Source organism: Salmo salar, chromosome ssa01 (genome assembly GCF_905237065.1).
Source record: "Salmo salar chromosome ssa01, Ssal_v3.1, whole genome shotgun sequence".
Classification (NCBI taxonomy): Eukaryota; Metazoa; Chordata; class Actinopteri; order Salmoniformes; family Salmonidae; genus Salmo; species Salmo salar.
In genome coordinates, this window is record NC_059442.1 from 169,675,604 (window position 1) to 169,700,248 (window position 24,645).

Here is a 24,645-nt window from a genome sequence, read left to right on the forward strand (position 1 = left end):
TTCCTCCTCCTCCTCTTCCTCCTCTACCTCCTCCACTTCCTCCTCTACCTCTTCCTCCTCTTCCTCCTCCTCCTCTTCCTCCTTCTCTACCTCTCCTCCTCAACCCCTCCTCCTCTTCTTCGATGTTGAATGGCCCCAGACCCATTGGGTCATCGAGGTCCTGGTGGAGTTGGCTAAGAAATAAACACTTAATTCTGTAGACTAGTACAGACTAAATATGCACAAATATTTTTTGCCCTTAGCCTTATGAAAGGAAATGTGACTAACTATGTGGTGTATTATACAGCCAGGGCTTCAGTCTGTCAAAATAAAGCCACTTTACATAGATTACTGGTGGTTTACACTTGGCCTTATTCCTCCCTCCTCTCTGTTCCACTCTGCTCTCCTCTCTGTTCCACTCTGCTCTTCTCTCTCCTCTCTGTTCCACTCTGCTCTCCTCTCTGTTCCACTCTGCTCTTCTCTCTCCTCTCTGTTCCACTCTGCTCTCCTCTCTGTTCCACTCTGCTCTCCTCTCTGTTCCACTCAGCTCTCCTCTCTGTTCCACTCTGCTCTCCTCTCTGTTCCACTCAGCTCTCCTCTCTGTTCCACTCTGCACTTCTCTGTCCTCTCTGTTCCAATCTGCTCTCCTCTCTGTTCCACTCTGCTCTCCTCTCTGTTCCACTCTGCTCTCCTCTCTCCTTTTCTCCTTCCATCTCCCCTCCTGGCTCTCTCCTCTGTTCCACTCTGCTCTTCTCTCTCCTCTCTGTTCCACTCTGCTCTCCTCTCTGTTCCACTCTGCTCTCCTCTCTGTTCCACTCTGCTCTCCTCTCTGTTCCACTCTGCTCTTCTCTCTCCTCTCTGTTCCACTCTGCTCTTCTCTCTCCTCTCTGTTCCACTCTGCTCTCCTCTCTGTTCCACTCTGCTCTCCTCTCTGTTCCACTCTGCTCTTCTCTCTCCTCTCTGTTCCACTCTGCTCTCCTCTCTGTTCCACTCTGCTCTCCTCTCTGTCCCACTCTGCTCTCCTCTCTGTTCCACTCTGCTCTTCTCTGTCCTCTCTGTTCCAATCTGCTCTCCTCTCTGTTCCACTCTGCTCTTCTCTCTCCTCTCTGTTCCACTCTGCTCTCCTCTCTGTTCCACTCTGCTCTTCTCTCTCCTCTCTGTTCCACTCTGCTCTCCTCTCTGTTCCACTCTGCTCTCCTCTCTGTTCCACTCTGCTCTCCTCTCTGTTCCACTCTGCTCTCCTCTCTGTTCCACTCTGCTCTCCTCTCTGTCCCTCTCTGTCCCACTCTGCTCTCCTCTCTGTTCCACTCTGCTCTCCTCTCTCCTCTCTGTTCCACTCTGCTCTCCTCTCTCCTCTCTGTTCCACTCTGCTCTCCTCTCTCCTTCCATCTCCCCTCCTGGCTCTCTCCTCTCCTGTTAGCTAGCCAGCATCCCTACCCCTCTCCCTCATGCATCCCTACCCCTCTCCCAGGATTCTGCCTCTTCTCTGTCTAGTAAAGTAAGCCATGCACTTGTTATTAAAAATGACACCTTAAGCATTTTAAAGAGTTAGCTAACTAAAGAAAGTTTTCATTGAATTCAGGCTGATTTCACGTTAGCTAGCTACGTTATCGTTACCTGCCACTCTCGTCCCTGTTCCCCTTTTCTCTTTCGCCACAGTGGCTGGAAATATTTCAATAAACTCATCTGGACAAAAAAATAAAATAAATCTTAATTCGAAGATGTATCTGTCTTGCTTGCACTTGATACAGTTCCAAACTAACTAGCTAGCTAACTTTCATGACTACAAACGTTAGTTAACCAATGTGTCTTATCATCAACATACTTGTGGATATTGGCTAGCTAATTGCCGTTACAATTGTGTCAGTAATATTATAGATGTAAATTACGTTAGTAGAGGTTTTTAGGTTATAGCTAACTTATGTAGTTAACTCGCTGTCTAGCTAACGGTAGTCAAACAAACAAGCTAACGTACCTTTTCTTGCAGTTTGTCACGCAGGAGCACTCTGAGGGGATTCAAGTGAATTGTGTTTGGCGTCGCAGAGCTTCTGTACCGAGCACTGGTCACTGGCGCTCTGTGTTTCTTAACATGCAGGCTACCTGCCACAGCTCACAGAGATAAATATCAGGCCTACTGTACATTTTACTATAGAAATTGTTGAAAACAAGTCTAGGTTGGAACCATTGCTGTTACAAGTAATAATTGTCATTTTTAACTGGAATAAACTGATTGAACAATATGTTTTTTTTTTTGACAAACACTCTCACACAGTTCTGGGTTGTTCATCTGCAACAGGAACAGGAAGTGGTCTCCTGCCTGACTGAGAAAGCAGTAGATGTTCTGATCCAGTTTGGTACCACATACTTATTGCAAGACAAGGTGCTCTACTACTGAAACAGTGTCAATGCTGAGCATGACCTCAGAGTTACACGGCCAAAAAAACTGAGCCCACGTTGAAAACTTCAACCAGCCACACACCTTTCATTAGGACTGTTTTCTGGGCTACATCTGTGTGATGTGATCAATCAGTTTATTCCAGTTCAGAATAAAACATTTAAAAAATGCAACAGTTCCAACTGAGACTTTCTATCGACCTGTACACACTCTCTATCGACACACACTCTCTATAGACCTGTACACACTCTCTATAGACCTGTACACACTCTCTATCGACACACACTCTCTATAGACCTGTACACACTCTCTATAGACCTGTACACACTCTCTATCGACACACACTCTCTATAGACCTGTACACACTCTCTATCGACACACACTCTCTATAGACCTGTACACACTCTCTATCGACACACACTCTCTATAGACCTGTACACACTCTCTATCGACACACTCTCTATCGACCTGTACACACTCTCTATCGACCTGTACACACTCTCTATCGACACACACTCTCTATCGACCTGTACACACTCTCTATCGACACACACTCTCTATAGACCTGTACACACTCTCTATCGACCTGTACACACTCTCTATCGACACACACTCTCTATAGACCTGTACACACTCTCTATAGACCTGTACACACTCTCTATCGACACACACTCTCTATAGACCTGTACACACTCTCTATCGACACACACTCTCTATAGACCTGTACACACTCTCTATCGACACACACTCTCTATAGACCTGTACACACTCTCTATCGACACACTCTCTATCGACCTGTACACACTCTCTATCGACCTGTACACACTCTCTATCGACACACACTCTCTATAGACCTGTACACACTCTCTATCGACACACTCTCTATCGACCTGTACACACTCTCTATCGACCTGTACACACTCTCTATCGACACACTCTCTATCGACCTGTACACACTCTCTATCGACCTGTACACACTCTCTATCGACCTGTACACACTCTCTATAGACCTGTACACACTCTCTATCGACACACTCTCTATCGACCTGTACACACTCTCTATCGACCTGTACACACTCTCTATCGACCTGTACACACTCTCTATCGACCTGTACACACTCTCTATAGACCTGTACACACTCTCTATCGACACACTCTCTATAGACCTGTACACACTCTCTATCGACACACTCTCTATCCACCTGTACACACTCTCTATAGACCTGTACACACTCTCTATCGACACACTCTCTATCCACCTGTACACACTCTCTATCCACCTGTACACACTCTCTATCCACCTGTACACACTCTCTATAGACCTGTACACACTCTCTATCGACCTGTACACACTCTCTATAGACCTGTACACACTCTCTATCGACACACTCTCTATCCACCTGTACACACTCTCTATCCACCTGTACACACTCTCTATAGACCTGTACACACTCTCTATCGACCTGTACACACTCTCTATAGACACACTCTCTATCGACCTGTACACACTCTGTATCGACCTGTACACACTCTCTATCGACCTGTACACACTCTCTACCGACCTGTACACACTCTCTATCGACACACTCTCTATCGACCTGTACACACTCTCTACCGACCTGTACACACTCTCTACCGACCTGTACACACTCTCTATCGACCTGTACACACTCTCTATCGACCTGTACACACTCTCTATCGACCTGTACACACTCTCTATCGACCTGTACACACTCTCTACTGACCTGTACACACTCTCTATCGACCTGTACACACTCTCTACTGACCTGTACACACTCTCTATCGACCTGTACACACTCTCTATCGACCTGTACACACTCTCTATAGACCTGTACACACTCTCTATCGACCTGTACACACTCTCTATCGACCTGTACACACTCTCTATCGACCTGTACACACTCTCTATAGACCAGTACACACTCTCTACTGACCTGTACACACTCTCTATCGACCTGTACACACTCTCTATCGACCTCTACACACTCTCTATCGACCTCTACACACTCTCTATAGACCTGTACACACTCTCTATCGACACACTCTCTATCGACCTGTACACACTCTCTATCGACACACTCTCTATCGACCTCTACACACTCTCTATAGACCTGTACACACTCTCTATCGACACACTCTCTATCGACCTGTACACACTCTCTATCGACACACTCTCTATCGACCTCTACACACTCTCTATAGACCTGTACACACTCTCTATCGACCTGTACACACTCTCTATCGACCTGTACACACTCTCTATCGACACACTCTCTATCCACCTGTACACACTCTCTATCGACCTGTACACACTCTCTATCGACCTGTACACACTCTCTATCGACCTGTACACACTCTCTATCGACCTGTACACACTCTCTATCGACCTGTACACACTCTCTTTCGACCTGTACACACTCTCTTTCGACCTGTACACACTCTCTATCGACCTGTACACACTCTCTATAGACCTGTACACACTCTCTATCGACACACTCTCTATCGACCTGTACACACTCTCTATCGACCTGTACACACTCTCTATCGACCTGTACACACTCTCTATAGACCTGTGCACACTCTCTATCGACCTGTACACACTCTCTATCGACCTGTACACACTCTCTACAGACCTGTACACACTCTCTATCGACCTCTACACACTCTCTATCGACCTGTACACACTCTCTATCGACACACTCTCTATAGACCTGGACACACTCTCTATAGACCTGGACACACTCTCTATAGACCTGGACACACTCTCTATAGACCTGTACACACTCTCTATAGACCTGTACACACTCTCTATCGACACACTCTCTATCGACCTGTACACACTCTCTATCGACCTGTACACACTCTCTATCGACCTGTACACACTCTCTATAGACCTGTGCACACTCTCTATCGACCTGTACACACTCTCTATCGACCTGTACACACTCTCTACAGACCTGTACACACTCTCTATCGACCTCTACACACTCTCTATCGACCTGTACACACTCTCTATCGACACACTCTCTATAGACCTGGACACACTCTCTATAGACCTGGACACACTCTCTATAGACCTGGACACACTCTCTATAGACCTGTACACACTCTCTATAGACCTGTACACACTCTCTATCGACCTGTACACACTCTCTATCGACACACTCTCTATCGACCTGTACACACTCTCTATCGACCTGTACACACACTCTATCAGAGTGACAGACAGAGGAAGGACCTGGGTGGTATATTTCTACCTCTGAGACAGAATTACGGACCAGGGTGGTATTCACTTGACACGAAACGGAAGGAAACTGGTTCCATACAGAGAGAGAGAGAGACTATCTGAACTCTGATTTCCATGAAAAGGTTTTGCCCTATTGAAAACGACCCAGTAGACTGGTCTAGGAGGAACGGGGTCTGTGTGGGCGTCTCCTCTCTCTCTCTCTCTCTCTCTCTCCGTCATTCCTTTGAGGACATTCAGCCACTAGAACATTCTTTGAGGTGTGTGTCATCAAGCTGAATTGGCAGACCCTCACTGCCTGTGTACTTTCCCAAAGCCACTTTTTGTTAGGTTTATGAGCGGTTGTCCACGGAAACAAGACCAAACCTCAGACCTGAGAGTTGAGTCAGAAGATGTTGTTCTGTCACAAGACAAATGCCGGCTGTAACTAATGGACATTAAAGTTGTATTGTATTGTCACTGTAACTAATGGACATTAAAGTTGTATTGTCGCTGTAACTAATGGACATTAAAGTTGTATTGTATTGTCACTGTAACTAATGGACATTAAAGTTGTATTGTCGCTGTAACTAATGGACATTAAAGTTGTATTGTCGCTGTAACTAATGGACATTAAAGTTGTATTGTCGCTGTAACTAATGGACATTAAAGTTGTATTGTCGCTGTAACTAATGGACGTTAAAGTTGTATTGTCGCTGTAACTAATGGACATTAAAGTTGTATTGTCGCTGTAACTAATGGACATTAAAGTTGTATTGTCGCTGTAACTAATGGACGTTAAAGTTGTATTGTATTGTCACTGTAACTAATGGACGTTAAAGTTGTATTGTCGCTGTAACTAATGGACGTTAAAGTTGTATTGTCGCTGTAACTAATGGACGTTAAAGTTGTATTGTCGCTGTAACTAATGGACGTTAAAGTTGTATTGTCGCTGTAACTAATGGACGTTAAAGTTGTATTGTCGCTGTAACTAATGGACGTTAAAGTTGTATTGTCGCTGTAACCAATGGACATTAAAGTTGTATTGTCGCTGTAACTAATGGACGTTAAAGTTGTATTGTCGCTGTAACTAATGGACGTTAAAGTTGTATTGTCGCTGTAACTAATGGACGTTAAAGTTGTATTGTCGCTGTAACTAATGGACATTAAAGTTGTATTGTCGCTGTAACTAATGGACATTAAAGTTGTATTGTCGCTGTAACTAATGGACGTTAAAGTTGTATTGTCGCTGTAACTAATGGACGTTAAAGTTGTATTGTCGCTGTAACTAATGGACGTTAAAGTTGTATTGTCGCTGTAACTAATGGACATTAAAGGTTGTATTGTCACTGTAACTAATGGACGTTAAAGTTGTATTGTATTGTCACTGTAACCAATGGACGTTAAAGTTGTAATGCTGATGTAACTAATGGACGTTAAAGTTGTATTGTTGATGTAACTAATGGACGTTAAAGTTGTATTGCTGTCTACTTGAATCTCTTTAACTTCTAGAAGTTCATGTCAGGTTGAAGGGCAGATAGAATCTGGAAGGAAAAACACTAAGGCATTCCTGCATTATACTGCCAAACAGCTCTATGTCATCACAGCATGGTCCTCAAGGCTCTGTTTTACCTTGAGGTCTTCATGGAAACGTAGAGGTTAGGGTGGACTTGGGGGGGGTGTTAACATGGGAACTCAGAGTAGGGTTGGTGTTAGTAGTTTGGGTGTGTGTATATATATATATATAGAGGTGGTCTACTGGGTGTATATATATATATAGAGGTGGTGTCACGTAGAGTAGGCCAGAAGGCTAAACTGGAAAACCTAACCTCTATAAAAAATAAAAAGATGGGGGAGCCGCAAAAGTTCTTCTGTGCAACGGTGTTTATTTACATAGTGATTCCGGAACAAAAACAACAGTACTGCCATCAAACATATACCTTATGGGACAGCTTAAAAACAAAGCTGCCCCACCCACAGCTCAATCCAAAATGCCTCTCCATGAACTGAAAGAGAGGCTCCTTTTGTAGGGGTAGCCCCTCCCCTCAGAACAATTAACACTAATTAATTAAGCAATTACCTATTCAACATACAGTTTCCATTTATCTAAACATACCAAAATATATACATTGCAACACGTTTATGAAACAACATCACAATATAACATTTACAAAATTACATCACTACTGACAGTGTCTTCCAATATGCCCGTTTACATTAATGAGCCATTCCGGACAGGCACTACAAAGTAAGCCCAATTCCCTTAGCTCGGGTCCTTATCCAGCATACCTGGAAGCTACAGAGATGGAGAGAGAGAGGAACAGAACAAACAACCGCGCTCATCCATAACATCGATAAGTATACTAAATATTGCTTATATTAAATATGAACACCTGTCTTTATTTCTTTATACCCTAACCGGTTACTGAAGTAAGTGTGAAATGTATGTACTAAGATAGAGACGTTAACTTGTGTGTCGACCCACATTGTTAACTTATCTGATAACGGAGCAGGGAGGAGTGATGAATGTGTGCGTGCATTAAAGTACCAAATGCTGCCCGCGGCCAGTGACGGACTTTTACGTCACAGGTGGTCTACTGGGTGTATATATATATATATATAGAGGTGGTCTACTGGGTGTATATATATAGAGGTGGTCTACTGGGTGTATATATATAGAGGTGGTCTACTGGGTGTTAATATATATATATATATATATATATATAGAGGTGGTCTACTGGGTGTATATATATAGAGGTGGTCTACTGGGTGTATATATATATATATAGAGGTGGTCTACTGGGTGTGTATATATAGAGTTGGTCTACTGGGTGTATATATAGAGGTGGTCTACTGGGTGTTATATATATATATATATATATATAGAGGTGGTCTACTGGGTGTATATATATATATATAGAGGTGGTCTACTGGGTGTATATATATAGAGGTGGTCTACTGGGTGTATATATAGAGGTGGTCTACTGGGTGTATATATGTATATATAGAGGTGGTCTACTGGGTGTATATATAGAGGTGGTCTACTGGGTGTATATATAGAGGTGGTCTACTGGGTGTATAAATAGAGGTGGTCTACTGGGTGTATATATAGAGGTGGTCTACTGGGTGTATATATAGAGGTGGTCTACTGGGTGTATATATAGAGGTGGTCTACTGGGTGTATATATATAGAGGTGGTCTACTGGGTGTATATATATATATATAGAGGTGGTCTACTGGGTGTATATATAGAGGTGGTCTACTGGGTGTATATATATATAGAGGTGGTCTACTGGGTGTATATATATATAGAGGTGGTCTATGATCTTCTTCTCCCAGTCCACGATGCTCCTCTCCCAGTCCACGATGCACCACTCCCAGTCCACGATGCACCTCTCCCAGTCCACGATGCACCACTCCCAGTCCACGATGCACCACTCCCAGTCCACGATGCATCTCTCCCAGTCCACGATGCTCTTCTCCCAGTCCACAATGCACCTCTCCCTGTCCACGATGCACCTCTCCCAGTCCACGTGACCTGTGATGCAACCTGTCCCTGTGTGCAGATAAATAAACAGGAAGGAATAAACAGACCTTGTCTCCAGTTAGGCCTTTGTGTGTCAGTGTTCCCTGAGCCGGTGTTGATTGGCTGACAGGCGTTGGTTTTAGCTTGACCTCACTCTGCTCTGCTCTACTGCTCTCCACGTGTCATCGCTAGGGAGGAGTCCCCTCCCTCCCCTCCCCTCCCCCTCCCCCTCACCCTCCCCTGTTGTGTCTGCCAAACCACAGATCAGAGTTAACCCTTCAACTGCCGCTCCGCAGACTGCTACACACACAGCCAAGTGAGCAGCCTCAACCAACCAACCAACCAACCGTCTACTTTGAATGTTGTCCGTCTGCCTCACTAGTTCTCTGTCTGTCTGTCTGTCTGTCTGTCTGTCTGTCTGTCTGTCTGTCTGTCTGTCTGTCTGTCTGTCTGTCTGTCTGTCTGTCTGTCTGTCTGTCTGTCTCACTAGTTGTCTGTCTGTCTGTCTGTCTGTCTGTCTGTCTGTTTTCCTCACTAGTTGTCTGTCTGCCTCACTAGTTGTCTGTCTGCCTGCCTGCCTGCCTGTTTTCCTCACTAGTTGTCTGTCTGCCTCACTAGTTGTCTGTCTGCCTGCCTGCCTGTCTGTCTGTCTGTCTGTCTGTCTGTCTGTCTGTCTGTCTGTCTGTCTGTCTGTCTGTCTGTCTGTCTGTCTGTCTGTCTGTCTGCCTGCGTCTGCCTGTCTGTCTGTCTGTCTGTCAGCCTCACTAGTTGTCTGTCTGCCTCACTATTGTTTGAATCGTAAACGTGTTTTCGTCCTGCTGCGCTTCCACTGACCTGTAGAAACGGTCACTGACTTTAGTGCTGATTGTTTCTGCTTCAGCAGTTTTGCAAGGCGTTTTCTATTACTTTTGCTTTTGTTTATGACACTGCTGATTTGGCTCAGTCATTTCTTGCCACACAACGATTACTGTAATAAAGGTCATTAGGAGCCTGATCAAACCAGTGTAACGTTATGCTTGCTAGAGGTAGTCTAAATCACAGCTTACCTTCTTTAGTTTGGGTACTGCAGTTCAGAACGATGGCTTTCCTACACAAGACGAGATCTCATGCCCCGCAGTGGCTGTGGGAGTTATACTGAATGTGTTGCCATGGTCAGCTGTAAAAAGAGGAGCGCGCGAGACGAGCGCCCAAAGCAGGGGCATGAGGGGTGGTGGAGGGGTGGCAAACTATTTAAAAGGAAGGTTTGGCTTTCCCAGACTATTTGCATTGTGTGACCCCCCCCGCCCCAACCCCTCTTTTACGCTGCTGCTACTCTCTGTTTATCATATATGCATAGTCACTTTAACTATACATTCATGTACATACTACCTCAATTGGCCCGACCAACCAGTGCTCCCGTACATTGGCTAACCGGGCTATCTGCATTGTGTCCCACCACAACCCCTCTTTTTACGCTACTGCTACTCTCTGTTCATCATATATGCATAGTCACTTTAACCATATCTACATGTACATACTACCTCAATCAGCCTGACTAACCGGTGTCTGCATGTAGCCTCACTACTGTATATAGCCTCTCTACTGTATATAACCTCTCTACTGTATATAGCCTCTCTACTGTATATAGCCTCTCTACTGTATATAGCCTCTACTGTATATAGCCTCTACTGTATATAGCCTCTACTGTATATAGCCTCTACTGTATATAGCCTCTACTGTATATAGCCTCTACTGTATATAGCCTCTCTACTGTATATAGCCTCTCTACTGTATATAACCTCTCTACTGTATATAGCCTCTCTACTGTATATAGCCTCTCTACTGTATATAGCCTCTACTGTATATAGCCTCTCTTTTACTGTGGATTTAGCCTCTACCTACTGTATACCTAACCTCTCTACTGTAGTATAGCCTCTCTACTGTAGGCTATACACCTCTCCTGTATATAGCATCTCTACTGTGAGTCTACTACACCTCTCTACTGTATATAGCCTCTCTACTGTTGTATATAGCCTTTCACTGTGAGGTCTATAGCCTGTGACTTTTTACTGTTGTATTGATTTCTTTACCTACCTTATTATTTCACGGGGCTAATACCTTTTTTGCACTATTGGTTTAGAGCCTGTAGTATTAAGCATTTCACTGTGAGGTCTACTACACCTGTTGTATTCAGCATTTCACTGTAAGGTCTACTACACCTGTTGTATTCAGCATTTCACTGTGAGGTCTACTACACCTGTTGTATTCAGCATTTCACTGTGAGGTCTACTACATCTGTTGTATTCAGCATTTCACTGTGAGGTCTACTACACCTGTTGTATTCAGCATTTCACTGTGAGGTCTACTACACCTGTTGTATTCAGCATTTCACTGTAAGGTCTACTACACCTGTTGTATTCGGCGCACGTGACAAATAAACTTTGATTTGATTCCCTTCGCGGTTTTATGACGGGACTGCTTCCTGATGGCTCATGGATGTACCAACACACAAAGAGAGTGGACTTTGCTTTACCTACTGACACTGTATCTCTCTCTGTCTCTCTCTCTCCTTTCTCTTTCTCCCTGTCTTTATCTTCTCCTTTCTCTCTCTTTCTCTTTCTCCCTCTCCCTTCTGTCTCTCTCTCTCTCTCTCTCTCTCTCTCTCTCTCTCTCTCTCTCTCTCTCTTTCTCTCTCTCCCACTCTCTCTGTCTTTCTCCCCCTCCTTTCTGTCTCTCTCTCTCTGTGTCTCTGTCTCTCTCTCTTTCGCTCTCTCGCTATCTTTCTCTCTCTCTCTCTCTCTTGCTCTGTCTCTCTCTCTCTCTCTCTCTCTCTCTCTCTCTCTGTTGCTCTCTTCCGCTCCTTGATTTTTCTATCTTTGCTTGTCGTTTATTAATAATACATAATTGTTATATCGCTTTTCTAAAACCCTTTGATCATCCCTCTCTCCTGTTGTTTAATTGAGCTTGTCACTCTCTCCGTTTAAGGGTAAACCAGACCTGAACACAGGACTTCCTATCAGACAGACAGCCTCCATCTTTAAACAGCCTGTCACCAAAGTTGTGAACCACCCCAACAACAAGGTGAAGATAGACCTACAGAGAGCCACAGAGCAGCCCAGACAGGTGAGATATATACACACACACACACACACACACACACACACACACACACACACACACGCACACGCACACACGCTGAGTAACTCAATCACTGTAGTGACTGGTACTTTATTGCTCAGAGGGAGGGGTTGATCATGAGATGCAGCCTGCATTCAAAAAGGTGAAAGGTCACTGGCTATCATTGGCGAGAGTAGCTGCTAACTGCCAACCCATTGAGCGATTTTCACAGGAATCTAATCTGGTTTAAAAAAAAAAAAAAAACGGTAAATTCCTGACTTGGAAAAGTGTTACAAATGAAGACTCTAGTTGTGAGTTTTTGAACTGGTCTTCAGCCAGTCTCCTGACACCAGCATCACAGCCTCTCATTGTCTAGTGGGTACTACGTAGGCTAGCCACAACGTCATACTAGTTACACGGTAGAGCAAAGCCCGCTAAACCTATTATGTAAATCCTGTAACTGAACCAGGGTGTCATGTCTGGCGCCGACCACTAGAGGTTGGTAAAGGACCACAGATGTAGAGCTGTAGCTACTCACTGTGTTACAGCAGCACCGCTCAGCATGAACACGGCAGCAGCACCGCTCAGCATGAACACGGCAGCAGCACCGCTCAGCATGAACACGGCATGTTACAGCAGCACCGCTCAGCATGAACACGGCAGCATGAACACGGCAGCAGCACCGCTCAGCATGAACACGGCAGCAGCACCGCTCAGCATGAACACGGCAGCAGCACCGCTCAGCATGAACACGGCAGCAGCACCGCTCAGCATGAACACGGCATGTTACAGCAGCACCGCTCAGCATGAACACGGCATGTTACAGCAGCACCGCTCAGCATGAACACGGCATGTTACAGCAGCACCGCTCAGCATGAACACGGCATGTTACAGCAGCACCGCTCAGCATGAACACGGCAGCAGCACCGCTCAGCGTGAACGCAGCAGCACCACACTGAGACTGGGACTGTAGGAGCCGTTATAGAGCCAGTCATAGCCGTTATAGAGCCAGTCATAGCCGTTATAGAGCCAGTCATAGCCTTTATAGAGCCAGTCATAGCCTTTATAGAGCCAGCCATAGCCGTTATAGAGCCAGCCAGTCATAGCCATTATAGAGCCAGCCAGTCATAGGCGTTATAGAGAGCCAGTCATAGGCGTTATAGAGCCAGTCATAGGCGTTATAGAGCCAGTCATAGGCGTTATAGAGCCAGTCATAGCATTTATAGAGCCAGCCATAGCCGTTATAGAGCCAGCCAGTCATAGCCGTTATAGAGCCAGCCAGTCATAGCCTTTATAGAGCCCAGTCATAGCCTTTATAGAGCCAGCCAGTCATAGGCGTTATAGAGCCAGCCAGTCATAGGCGTTATAGAGCCAGTCATAGGCGTTATAGAGCCAGCCATAGCCGTTATAGAGCCAGCCATAGCCGTTATAGAGCCAGTCATAGCCTTTATAGAGCCAGCCATAGCCGTTATAGAGCCAGCCAGTCATAGCCTTTATAGAGCCAGCCAGTCATAGCCTTTATAGAAGCCGTTATAGAGCCAGCCAGTCATAGCCTTTATAGAGCCAGCCATAGCCGTTATAGAGCCAGCCATAGCCGTTATATATATATCTAAATCTTTTACGGCGGGGTTAGAAGGATTACTTTATCCTATCCCAGGTATTCCCCACCTCTTTAAGGAACTGGGATAGGATAAAGTAATCCTTCTAACCCCCCCCCCTTAAAAGATTTAGATGCACTATTGTAAAGTGGTTGTTCCACTGGATATTATAAGGTGAATGCACCAATTTGTAAGTCGCTCTGGATAAGAGCATCTGCTAAATGACTTAAATGTTAATGTATGTTAAATGTTATAGAGCCAGCCATAGGCGTTATAGAGCCAGTGATAGGTTAGCTGCTAGCTGAGCAGAAACAGATCTATGTGAGTCAACAAGGCTGCATTACATCTGAGGGCCATTTTCTCCACCTGCAGTGAATAGCAGACGTACAGTCAGTGCTGGAGGAGTCAGGGAACCGGAGTAGCAGTAATGACAGACCGTTTGGCCCAGTCTAACCTGAGTAACAGGAATGACAGACCACTAGGCCCAGTCTAACCTGAGTAATGACAGACCGTTTGGCCCAGTCTAACCTGAGTAGCAGGAATGACAGACCACTAGGCCCAGTCTAACCTGAGTAACAGGAATGACAGACCACTAGGCCCAGTCTAACCTGAGTAACAGGAATGACAGACCACTAGGCCCAGTCTAACCTGAGTAACAGGAATGACAGACCACTAGGCCCAGTCTAACCTGAGTAACAGGAATGACAGACCACTAGGCCCAGTCTAACCTGAGTAACAGGAATGACAGACCACTAGGCCCAGTCTAACCTGAGTAACAGGATGACAGACCACTAGGCCCAGTCTAACCTGAGTAACAGGAATGACAGACCACTAGGCCCAGTCTAACCTGAGTAACAGGAATGACAGACCGCTAGGCCCAGTCTAATCTGAGTAGATGACAGACCGTTTGGCCCAGTCTAACCTGAGTAACAGGAATGACAGACCACTAGGCCCAGTCTAACCTGAGTAACAGGAATGACAGACCACTAGGCCCAGTCTAACCTGAGTAACAGGAATGACAGACCACTAGGCCCAGTCTAACCTGAGTAACAGGAATGACAGACCACTAGGCCCAGTCTAACCTGAGTAACAGGAATGACAGACCACTAGGCCCAGTCTAACCTGAGTAGCAGGAATGACAGACCACTAGGCCCAGTCTAACCTGAGTAACAGGAATGACAGACCACTAGGCCCAGTCTAACCTGAGTAACAGGAATGACAGACCACTAGGCCCAGTCTAACCTGAGTAACAGGAATGACAGACCACTAGGCCCAGTCTAACCTGAGTAACAGGAATGACAGACCACTAGGCCCAGTCTAACCTGAGTAACAGGAATGACAGACCACTAGGCCCAGTCTAACCTGAGTAACAGGAATGACAGACCACTAGGCCCAGTCTAACCTGAGTAACAGGAATGACAGACCACTAGGCCCAGTCTAATCTGAGTAACAGGAATGACAGACCACTAGGCCCAGTCTAATCTGAGTAACAGGAATGACAGACCACTAGGCCCAGTCTAACCTGAGTAACAGGAATGACAGACCACTAGGCCCAGTCTAACCTGAGTAACAGGAATGACAGACCACTAGGCCCAGTCTAACCTGAGTAACAGGAATGACAGACCACTAGGCCCAGTCTAATCTGAGTAATGACAGACCGTTTGGCCCAGTCTAACCTGAGTAACAGGAATGACAGACCACTAGGCCCAGTCTAACCTGAGTAACAGGAATGACAGACCACTAGGCCCAGTCTAACCTGAGTAACAGGAATGACAGACCACTAGGCCCAGTCTAACCTGAGTAACAGGAATGACAGACCACTAGGCCCAGTCTAATCTGAGTAATGACAGACCGTTTGGCCCAGTCTAACCTGAGTAACAGGAATGACAGACCACTAGGCCCAGTCTAACCTGAGTAACAGGAATGACAGACCACTAGGCCCAGTCTAACCTGAGTAGCAGGATGACAGACCATTAGGCCCAGTCTAACCTGAGTAACAGGAATGACAGACCACTAGGCCCAGTCTAACCTGAGTAGCAGGATGACAGACCACTAGGCCCAGTCTACCCTGAGTAACAGGAATGACAGACCACTAGGCCCAGTCTAACCTGAGTAACAGGAATGACAGACCACTAGGCCCAGTCTACCCTGAGTAGCAGGATGACAGACCACTAGGCCCAGTCTAACCTGAGTAACAGGAATGACAGACCACTAGGCCCAGTCTAACCTGAGTAACAGGAATGACAGACCGCTAGGCCCAGTCTAACCTGAGTAACAGGAATGACAGACCACTAGGCCCAGTCTAACCTGAGTAGCAGGATGACAGACCATTAGGCCCAGTCTAACCTGAGTAACAGGAATGACAGACCACTAGGCCCAGTCTAACCTGAGTAACAGGAATGACAGACCACTAGGCCCAGTCTAATCTGAGTAATGACAGACCGTTTGGCCCAGTCTAACCTGAGTAACAGGAATGACAGACCACTAGGCCCAGTCTAACCTGAGTAACAGGAATGACAGACCACTAGGCCCAGTCTAACCTGAGTAGCAGGATGACAGACCATTAGGCCCAGTCTAACCTGAGTAACAGGAATGACAGACCACTAGGCCCAGTCTAACCTGAGTAACAGGATGACAGACCACTAGGCCCAGTCTACCCTGAGTAACAGGATGACAGACCACTAGGCCCAGTCTAACCTGAGTAACAGGATGACAGACCACTAGGCCCAGTCTACCCTGAGTAGCAGGATGACAGACCATTAGGCCCAGTCTAACCTGAGTAACAGGATGACAGACCACTAGGCCCAGTCTAACCTGAGTAACAGGATGACAGACCATTAGGCCCAGTCTAACCTGAGTAACAGGAATGACAGACCACTAGGCCCAGTCTAACCTGAGTAACAGGAATGACAGACCACTAGGCCCAGTCTAACCTGAGTAACAGGAATGACAGACCACTAGGCCCAGTCTAACCTGAGTAACAGGATGACAGACCACTAGGCCCAGTCTAACCTGAGTAACAGGATGACAGACCACTAGGCCCAGTCTAACCTGAGTAACAGGATGACAGACCACTAGGCCCAGTCTAACCTGAGTAACAGGAATGACAGACCACTAGGCCCAGTCTAACCTGAGTAGCAGGATGACAGACCACTAGGCCCAGTCTAACCTGAGTAACAGGATGACAGACCACTAGGCCCAGTCTACCCTGAGTAACAGGAATGACAGACCACTAGGCCCAGTCTACCCTGAGTAAAGACAGACCACTAGGCCCAGTCTAACCTGAGTAACAGGATGACAGACCACTAGGCCCAGTCTAACCTGAGTAACAGGAATGACAGACCACTAGGCCCAGTCTAACCTGAGTAACAGAGACAGACCACTAGGCCCAGTCTAACCTGAGTAACAGGAATGACAGACCACTAGGCCCAGTCTAACCTGAGTAACAGGATGACAGACCACTAGGCCCAGTCTACCCTGAGTAACAGGAATGACAGACCACTAGGCCCAGTCTAACCTGAGTAATGACAGACCACTAGGCCCAGTCTAACCTGAGTAAAGACAGACCACTAGGCCCAGTCTAACCTGAGTAAAGACAGACCACTAGGCCCAGTCTAACCTGAGTAATGACAGACCACTAGGCCCAGTCTACCCTGAGTAATGACAGACCACTAGGCCCAGTCTACCCTGAGTAAAGACAGACCACTAGGCCCAGTCTAACCTGAGTAAAGACAGACCACTAGGCCCAGTCTAACCTGAGTAATGACAGACCACTAGGCCCAGTCTAACCTGAGTAGCAGGATGACAGACCACTAGGCCCAGTCTACCCTGAGTAAAGACAGACCACTAGGCCCAGTCTAACCTGAGTGCAGATGACAGACCACTAGGCCCAGTCTACCCTGAGTAATGACAGACCACGAGGCCCAGTCTAACCTGTACAGCACAGAGAGCTGTGAATCAGTTAGTGTGGGTGTAAATGATGTGCAGGTGGATGTTTTTGTGCGAGTGCTGCTCTTTTGTACTGCGATCTATAGCGGGTGTTTTGGTGTTCCTGTATCCAGATGTGTGGGTGGATGTTCTGAGTTGTGTGTGTGTGTGTGTGTGTGTGTGTGTGTGTGTGTGTGTGTGTGTGTGTGTGTGTGTGTGTGTGTTAGTGCGTGGGTGCTTGTATTATCAATAACATGATGATGCCTCACCAAATTAATGCCAGCCAGCTAGGCAGCCATTCAGCCAGTAATCAGTCAGTCGGCCAGCCAGCCAGTTAGTCAGCCAGCCAGCCAGTTAGTTGGCCAGCCAGCCAGTTAGTCAGCCAGCCAGCCAGTCAGTTAGTCAGCCATTCAATTAGCCAGCCAGCCAGTCACTTAGTCAGTCAGCCAGCCAGTCACTTAGTCAGTCAGCCAGCCAGCCAGTCACTTAGTCAGCCAGCCAGCCAGCCAGTCACTTAGTCAGTCAGCCAGCCAGCCAGTCACTTAGTCAGTCAGCCAGCCAGCCAGTCACTTAGTCAGTCAGCCAGCCAGCCAGTCACTTAGTCAGCCAGCCAGCCAGCCAGTCAGCCAGCCAGTCACTTAGTCAGTCAGTCAGCCAGCCAGCCAGCCAGCCAGCCAGCCAGCCAGTCACTTAGTCAGCCAGTCAGTCAGCCAGCCAGCCAGTCAGTCAGCCAGCCAGCCAGCCAGCCAGTCACTTAGTCACTCAGTCAGCCAGCCAGTCAGCCAGCCAGTCACTTAGTCAGCCAGCCAGCCAGCCAGCCAGCCAGTCACTTAGCCAGCCAGTCAGTCAGCAAGTCAGTCAGCCAGCCAGCCAGCCAGCCAGCCAGTCATGAGGAGGGTTAATGTAATGTATGAGGTAATTCTCTCCCTCTCCCACCAATAGGCTGCTTCTGTGTCATTGGGACAATCTGCCTACTCAGCAACTTCTGTTCCCATGACACCCACCCCATCTCCTTGTTGCCGGGGAGATCATTCTGTCTAGGCTATGTCTTACTATACTTGTGAGAACTTTTTAGGGACCAACAATTGATTCCCATTCAAAATCCTATTTTCCCCTAACCCATAATGCAGTGCCTGAATGTCTAGAATCCGCAGCAAAGCAGGGTTTGTTGTTGTTAGGTTTGAACCTTTTGGTCTTGGGCTGTTTTAACTAGTATCGCCAAATCAAATCAAATGTATTTATAAAGCCCTTCTTACATCAGCTGATATCTCAAAGTGCTGTAAAGAAACCCAGCCTAAAACCCTAAACAGCAAGCAATGCAGGTGTAAACTCCCTAGAATGGCCAAAACCTAGGAAGAAACCTAGAGAGGAACCAGGCTATGAGGGGTGGCCAGTCCATTTCTGGCTGTGCCGGGTGGAGATTATAACAGCACATGGCCTTGATGTTCAAATGTTCATAAATGACCAGCATGGTCAGATAATAATAATCATAGTAGTTGTCGAGGGTGCAACAAGTCGGTAACACAAGAGTAAGTGTCAGTTGGCTTTTCATAGCCGATCTTTGAGAGTATCTCTACCGCTCCTGCTGTCTCTAGAGAGTTGAAAACAGCAGGTCTGGGACAGGTAGTACGTCCGGTGAACAGGTCAGGGTTCCAGCAGGTCTGGGACAGCAGGTCTGGGACAGGTAGCACGTCTGGTGAACAGGTCAGGGTTCCTGCAGGTCCGGGACAGCAGGTCTGGGACAGGTGGCACGTCCGGTGAACAGGTCAGGGTTCCAGCAGGTCTGGGACAGCAGGTCTGGGACAGGTGGTACATCACTGTCTAGTCCCAGCACAACACCATTCAGTAACAGGTTTGGTCTGTTTTAACTAGTATCACCACTGTCTAGTCCCAGCACAACACCATTCAGTAACAGGTTTGGTCTGTTTTAACTAGTATCACCACCATGCCCTTACCATGACAACACTTCAGGCTCTCTACAGAGTGTCTGTTTCACAGACAACAGACTACAGAGTACCTACCGCTCTATCTGTGGTGTGAGGACAGTGAGGGACGTTTAGGCTAGCTGTGGTCTGAGGACAGTGAGGGACGTTTAGGCTAGCTGTAGGGTCTGTGGTCTGAGAACAGTGAGGGACGTTTAGGCTAGCTGTTGTGTCTTTAAAAAAAAATGATTTAACCTTTTTTTTTTTAACTAGGAAAGTCAGTTTAGAATAAATTCTTATTTACAATGACGGCCTACCCCGGCCAAACCCGGACGACGCTGGGCCAATTTTGCGCCGCCCTTATGGGACTCCCAATCACGGCCTGTTGTGATTCAGCCTGGAATCAAACCAGGGTGTCGCCTCTAGCACTGAGATGCAGTGCCTTAGACCGCTGAACCAGGGTCTGTAGTGACGCCTCTAGCACTGAGATGCAGAGCCTTAGACCGTTGAACCAGGGTCTGTAGTGACTCCTCTAGCACTGAGATGCAGAGCCTTAGACCGTTGAACCAGGGTCTGTAGTGACGCCTCCAGCACTGAGATGCAGAGCCTTAGACCGCTGAACCAGGGTCTGTAGTGACGCCTCTAGCACTGAGATGCAGTGCCTTAGACCGCTGAACCAGGGTCTGTAGTGACGCCTCTAGCACTGAGATGCAGTGCCTTAGACCGCTGAACCAGGGTCTGTAGTGACGCCTCCAGCACTAAGATGCAGAGCCTTAGACCGCTGCGCCAGTCGAGATTAGATTATGCTGTTATACCTGCTGCTGTGTCTGTGGTCTGTGGACAGTGAGGGACATTTAGCCACTGCTTGGCTGGCAGATAATGTGACTTTAAGATGTGCAGCCTAATGAGGCTGTGGAGAAAATGGAGTGATCACACATTTATACATGGAAATGAGGAGGAGGAATGAATTTAGGATTTGGACATTTTTATCTCCCACTGATATCTTCCCTAATGATCTCCTCCCCCTCCTCCTCACCTCTCTACCCCTCCTCCTCTCCCTCCCCTTACCTCTCTACCCCTCCTCCTCACCTCTCTACCCCTCCTCCTCACCTCTCTACCCCTCCTCCTCACCTCTCTACCCTTCCTTTACCTCTCTACCCCTCCTCCTCTCCCTCCCCTTCCTTTACCTCTCTACCCCTCCTCCTCACCTCTCTACCCCTCCTCCTCACCTCTCTACCCCTCCTCCTTTCCCTCTTACCTCTCTACCCCTCCTCCTCACCTCTCTACCCCTCCTCCTCACCTCTCCCTCCCCTTCCTTTACCTTTCTACCCCTCCTCCTCACCTCTATACCCCTCCTCCTCTCCCTCCCCTTACCTCTCTACCCCTCCTCCTCACCTCTCTACCCCTCCTCCTCACCTCTCTACCCCTCCTCCTCCTCTCCCTCCCCTTCCTTTACCTCTCTACCCCTCCTCCTCTCCCTCCCCTTCCTATACCTCTCTACCCTTCCTCCTCACCTCTCTACCCTCCTTTACCTCTCTACCCCTCCTCCTCACCTCTCTACCCCTCCTCCTCACCTCTCTACCCCTCCTCCTCTCCCTCCCCTTCCTTTACCTCTCTACCCCTCCTCCTCTCCCTCCCCTTCCTATACCTCTCTACCCTTCCTCCTCACCTCTCTACCCTTCCTCCTCACCTCTCTACCCTTCCTTTACCTCTCTACCCCTCCTCCTCACCTCTCTACCCTTCCTCCTCACCTCTCTACCCTCCTTTACCTCTCTACCCCTCCTCCTCTCCCTCCCCTTCCTTTACCTCTCTACCCTTCCTCCTCACCTCTCTACCCTTCCTCCTCACCTCTCTACCCCTCCTCCTCTCCCTCTCCCTCCCCTTCCTTTACCTCTCTACCCTTCCTCCTCACCTCTCTACCCCTCCTCCTCTCCCTCCCCTTCCTTTACCTCTCTACCCTTCCTCCTCACCTCTCTACCCCTCCTCCTCTCCCTCCCCTTCCTTTACCTCCCTCCCCTTCCTCCTCACCTCTCTACCCCTCCTCCTCACCTCTCTACCCTCCTTTACCTCTCTACCCTCCTCCTCTCCTCCCCTTCCTCCTCACCTCTCTACCCTCCTTTACCTCTCTACCCCTCCTCCTCTCCCTCCCCTTCCTTTACCTCTCTACCCTTCCTCCTCACCTCTCTACCCTTCCTCCTCACCTCTCTACCCCTCCTCCTCTCCCTCTCCCTCTACCCTTCCTCCTCACCTCTCTACCCCTCCTCCTCTCCCTCCCCTTCCTTTACCTCTCTACCCTTCCTCCTCACCTCTCTACCCCTCCTCCTCTCCCTCTCCCTCCCCTTCCTATACTCTCTACCCTTCCTCATCACCTCTCTACCCCTCCTCCTCTCACTCCCCCCCCTCCTCATCTCCCTCCCCTTCCTCATCACCTCTCTACCCCTCCTCCTCCTCTCCCTCACTCTCTCTCCTCCTACCCATAGTGATGGCTTCCATGAAGACCTCCCCCCTCCTCTCCCCTGGAATAAGGGATGAACTTTGGATCACTGACCTTATCAAGCAGCTAACGTTTTGATCCAGCGCTTTAGAAAGACCCCTCCCCCTTACTTTTCACTAAAGCTCAGACACACCGGTAGGATTGTCAAACGTTTGCCTGCCGTGCAGTACTTAGCACCTCTGAACATTGTTTTGCAATGCATATCTGTGCATATTGCTTATGGTCCAGATTCAAGCTATCTGCGCTAATATTGCTATTTTGTAGAAAGCCGTTGTTAATACTAGCCAGTTGGTCACAGCTAAATAACTACCTAGCAACATGATGAAGAAACCATCAAATTCACTCTCCATAATCCCATACTGCAAGTGCTCAGCCCATAGCCAAAACGTTTAACTATTTAGCTAACGATAGCTAGCACAATATAGCTATCTAGCTAGCTAAGGACACTGCACTAACATCGGTAGCTATCACAGGCAACTGTTTAATGGAAACTAGCTAATCCATTGTGATGTCATTATAATGTAAATACTAGCTACAGTGGTTAGCTAGCTTGGAGGATGTATTCAGTGTTGTGTGCATTGTGTCGGTGCACTCAGCTAGCTACCATCCCATAGCTTACATTGCATGTGAAGTGTGACAAGCTCATCCATGGATGTACTGAGAGAATAAACAATTTTTACTTTTCTTTTGTGTTGGCTCCCCCACGTGGGGTGGGTTTTGGGCTCTCTGATTGGCTCAAAGTCAAGTTGTTGGACACTGACGTGTATTACAATTCTACAAGTAGAAATGGAAGGTTTCGTCGCTACCGGTTCTGCACGCAGCAAGTACCGCTTTTGTTCTAGCAAGAGACGGAACGGCCTTCCACCGTGATGAGTACCTATCAGCTGTCTATCTGCAGTGAGATTCTCTGTGTGTTTCATGCTTCAAGGCCAGAGAGAAAGAGATTCCTTGGCTGCTCTTTCATCTGCTGCTGCTGTTACTGGCATACACATAAATACACATCACATACTTAACCCTGATGTTAAGGGATGTCAAATACTAGATGCCCACTAGATGCTTATAAGAAATCCCACTATGCCCTCAGACAAACGATCAAACAGATTGAATCCCTACTAGATTGAGTCCTACTACATTGGTTCTGATGCGCGTCGGATGTGGCAGGGCTTGAAAACTATTACGGACTCCAAAGGGAAACCCAGACGCGAGCTGCCCAGTGACACAAGCCTACCAGACGAGCTAAATGCCTTTTATGCTCGCTTCGAGGCAAGCAACACTGAAGCATGTATGAGAGCACCAGCTGTTCCGGATGACTGTGTGATAACGCTCTCTCTAGCCGATGTGAGCAAGACTTTTAAACAGGTCAACATTCACAAAGCCGTGGGGCCAGACGGATCACCAGGACGTGTACTCAAAGAATGCGCGAACCAACTGGCAAGTGTCTTCACTGATATTTTCAACCTCTCCCTGACCGAGTCTGTAATACTTACATGTTTCAAGCAGATCACCATAGTCCCTGTGCCCAAGATAGGGAAGGTAACCTGCCTAAGTGATTACCGCCCCGTAGCACGTATGTAGCCATGAAGTGCTTTGAAAGGCTGGTCATGGCTCACATCAACACCATCATGCCGGAAACCCTAGACCCACTACAATTTGGATGCCGCCCCAACAGATCCACAGATGATGCAATCTCAATCACACTCCACACTGCCCTTTCCCACCTGGACAAAAGGAACACCTATGTGAGAATTCTGTTCATTGACTACAGCTCAGCGTTCAACACCATAGTGCCCACAAAGCTCATCACTAAGCTAAGGATCCTGGGACTAAACACCTCCCTCTGTAACTGGATCCTGGACTTCCTGACTGGCCGCCCCCAGGTGGTGAGGGTAGGCAACAACACATCTGCCACGCTGATCCTCAACACTGGGGCCCTTCAGGGGTGCGTGCTCAGCCCCCTCCTGTACTCCCTGTTCACCCATGACTGCGTGGCCAGGCACGACTCCAACACCATCGTTAAGTTTGCTGACGACACAACAGTGGGTAGGCCTGATCACCGACAATGATGAGACAGCCTATAGGGAGGAGGTCAGAGGACTGGCGGTGTGGTGCCAGGACAACAACCTCTCCCTCAATGTGAGCAAGACAAAGGAGCTGATCGTGGACTACAGGAAAAGGTGGGCTGAACAGGCCCCCATTCAAATCAAATTTCAAATCAAATGTATTTATATAGCCCTTCTTACATCAGCTGATATCTCAAAGTGCTGTACAGAAACCCAGCCTAAAACCTCAAACAGCAAGCAATGCAGGTGTAGAAGCACGGTGGCTAGAAAAACTCCCTAGAAAGGCCAAAACCTAGGAAGAAACCTAGAGAGGAACCAGGCTATGAGGGGTGGCCAGTCCTCTTCTGGCTGTGCCGGGTGGAGATTACAACAGAACATGGCCAAGATGTTCAAATGTTCATAAT

The 24,645-nt window shown here is 47.6% G+C and overlaps 1 protein-coding gene across 2 annotated transcripts in view; it reads left to right on the plus strand.

Moving 5' to 3' along the window:
- LOC106572283 (methyl-CpG-binding domain protein 2) overlaps nt 1–24,645 on the plus strand; it is a 108,902-nt gene that overhangs the window by 40,393 nt on the left and 43,864 nt on the right. For both annotated transcript variants that reach the window (XM_045694079.1, XM_045694080.1), the window contains exon 3: nt 12,109–12,246. In XM_045694079.1, coding sequence (XP_045550035.1) covers nt 12,109–12,246 — 138 coding nt within the window. The remainder of the gene's footprint in view (nt 1–12,108; nt 12,247–24,645) is intronic.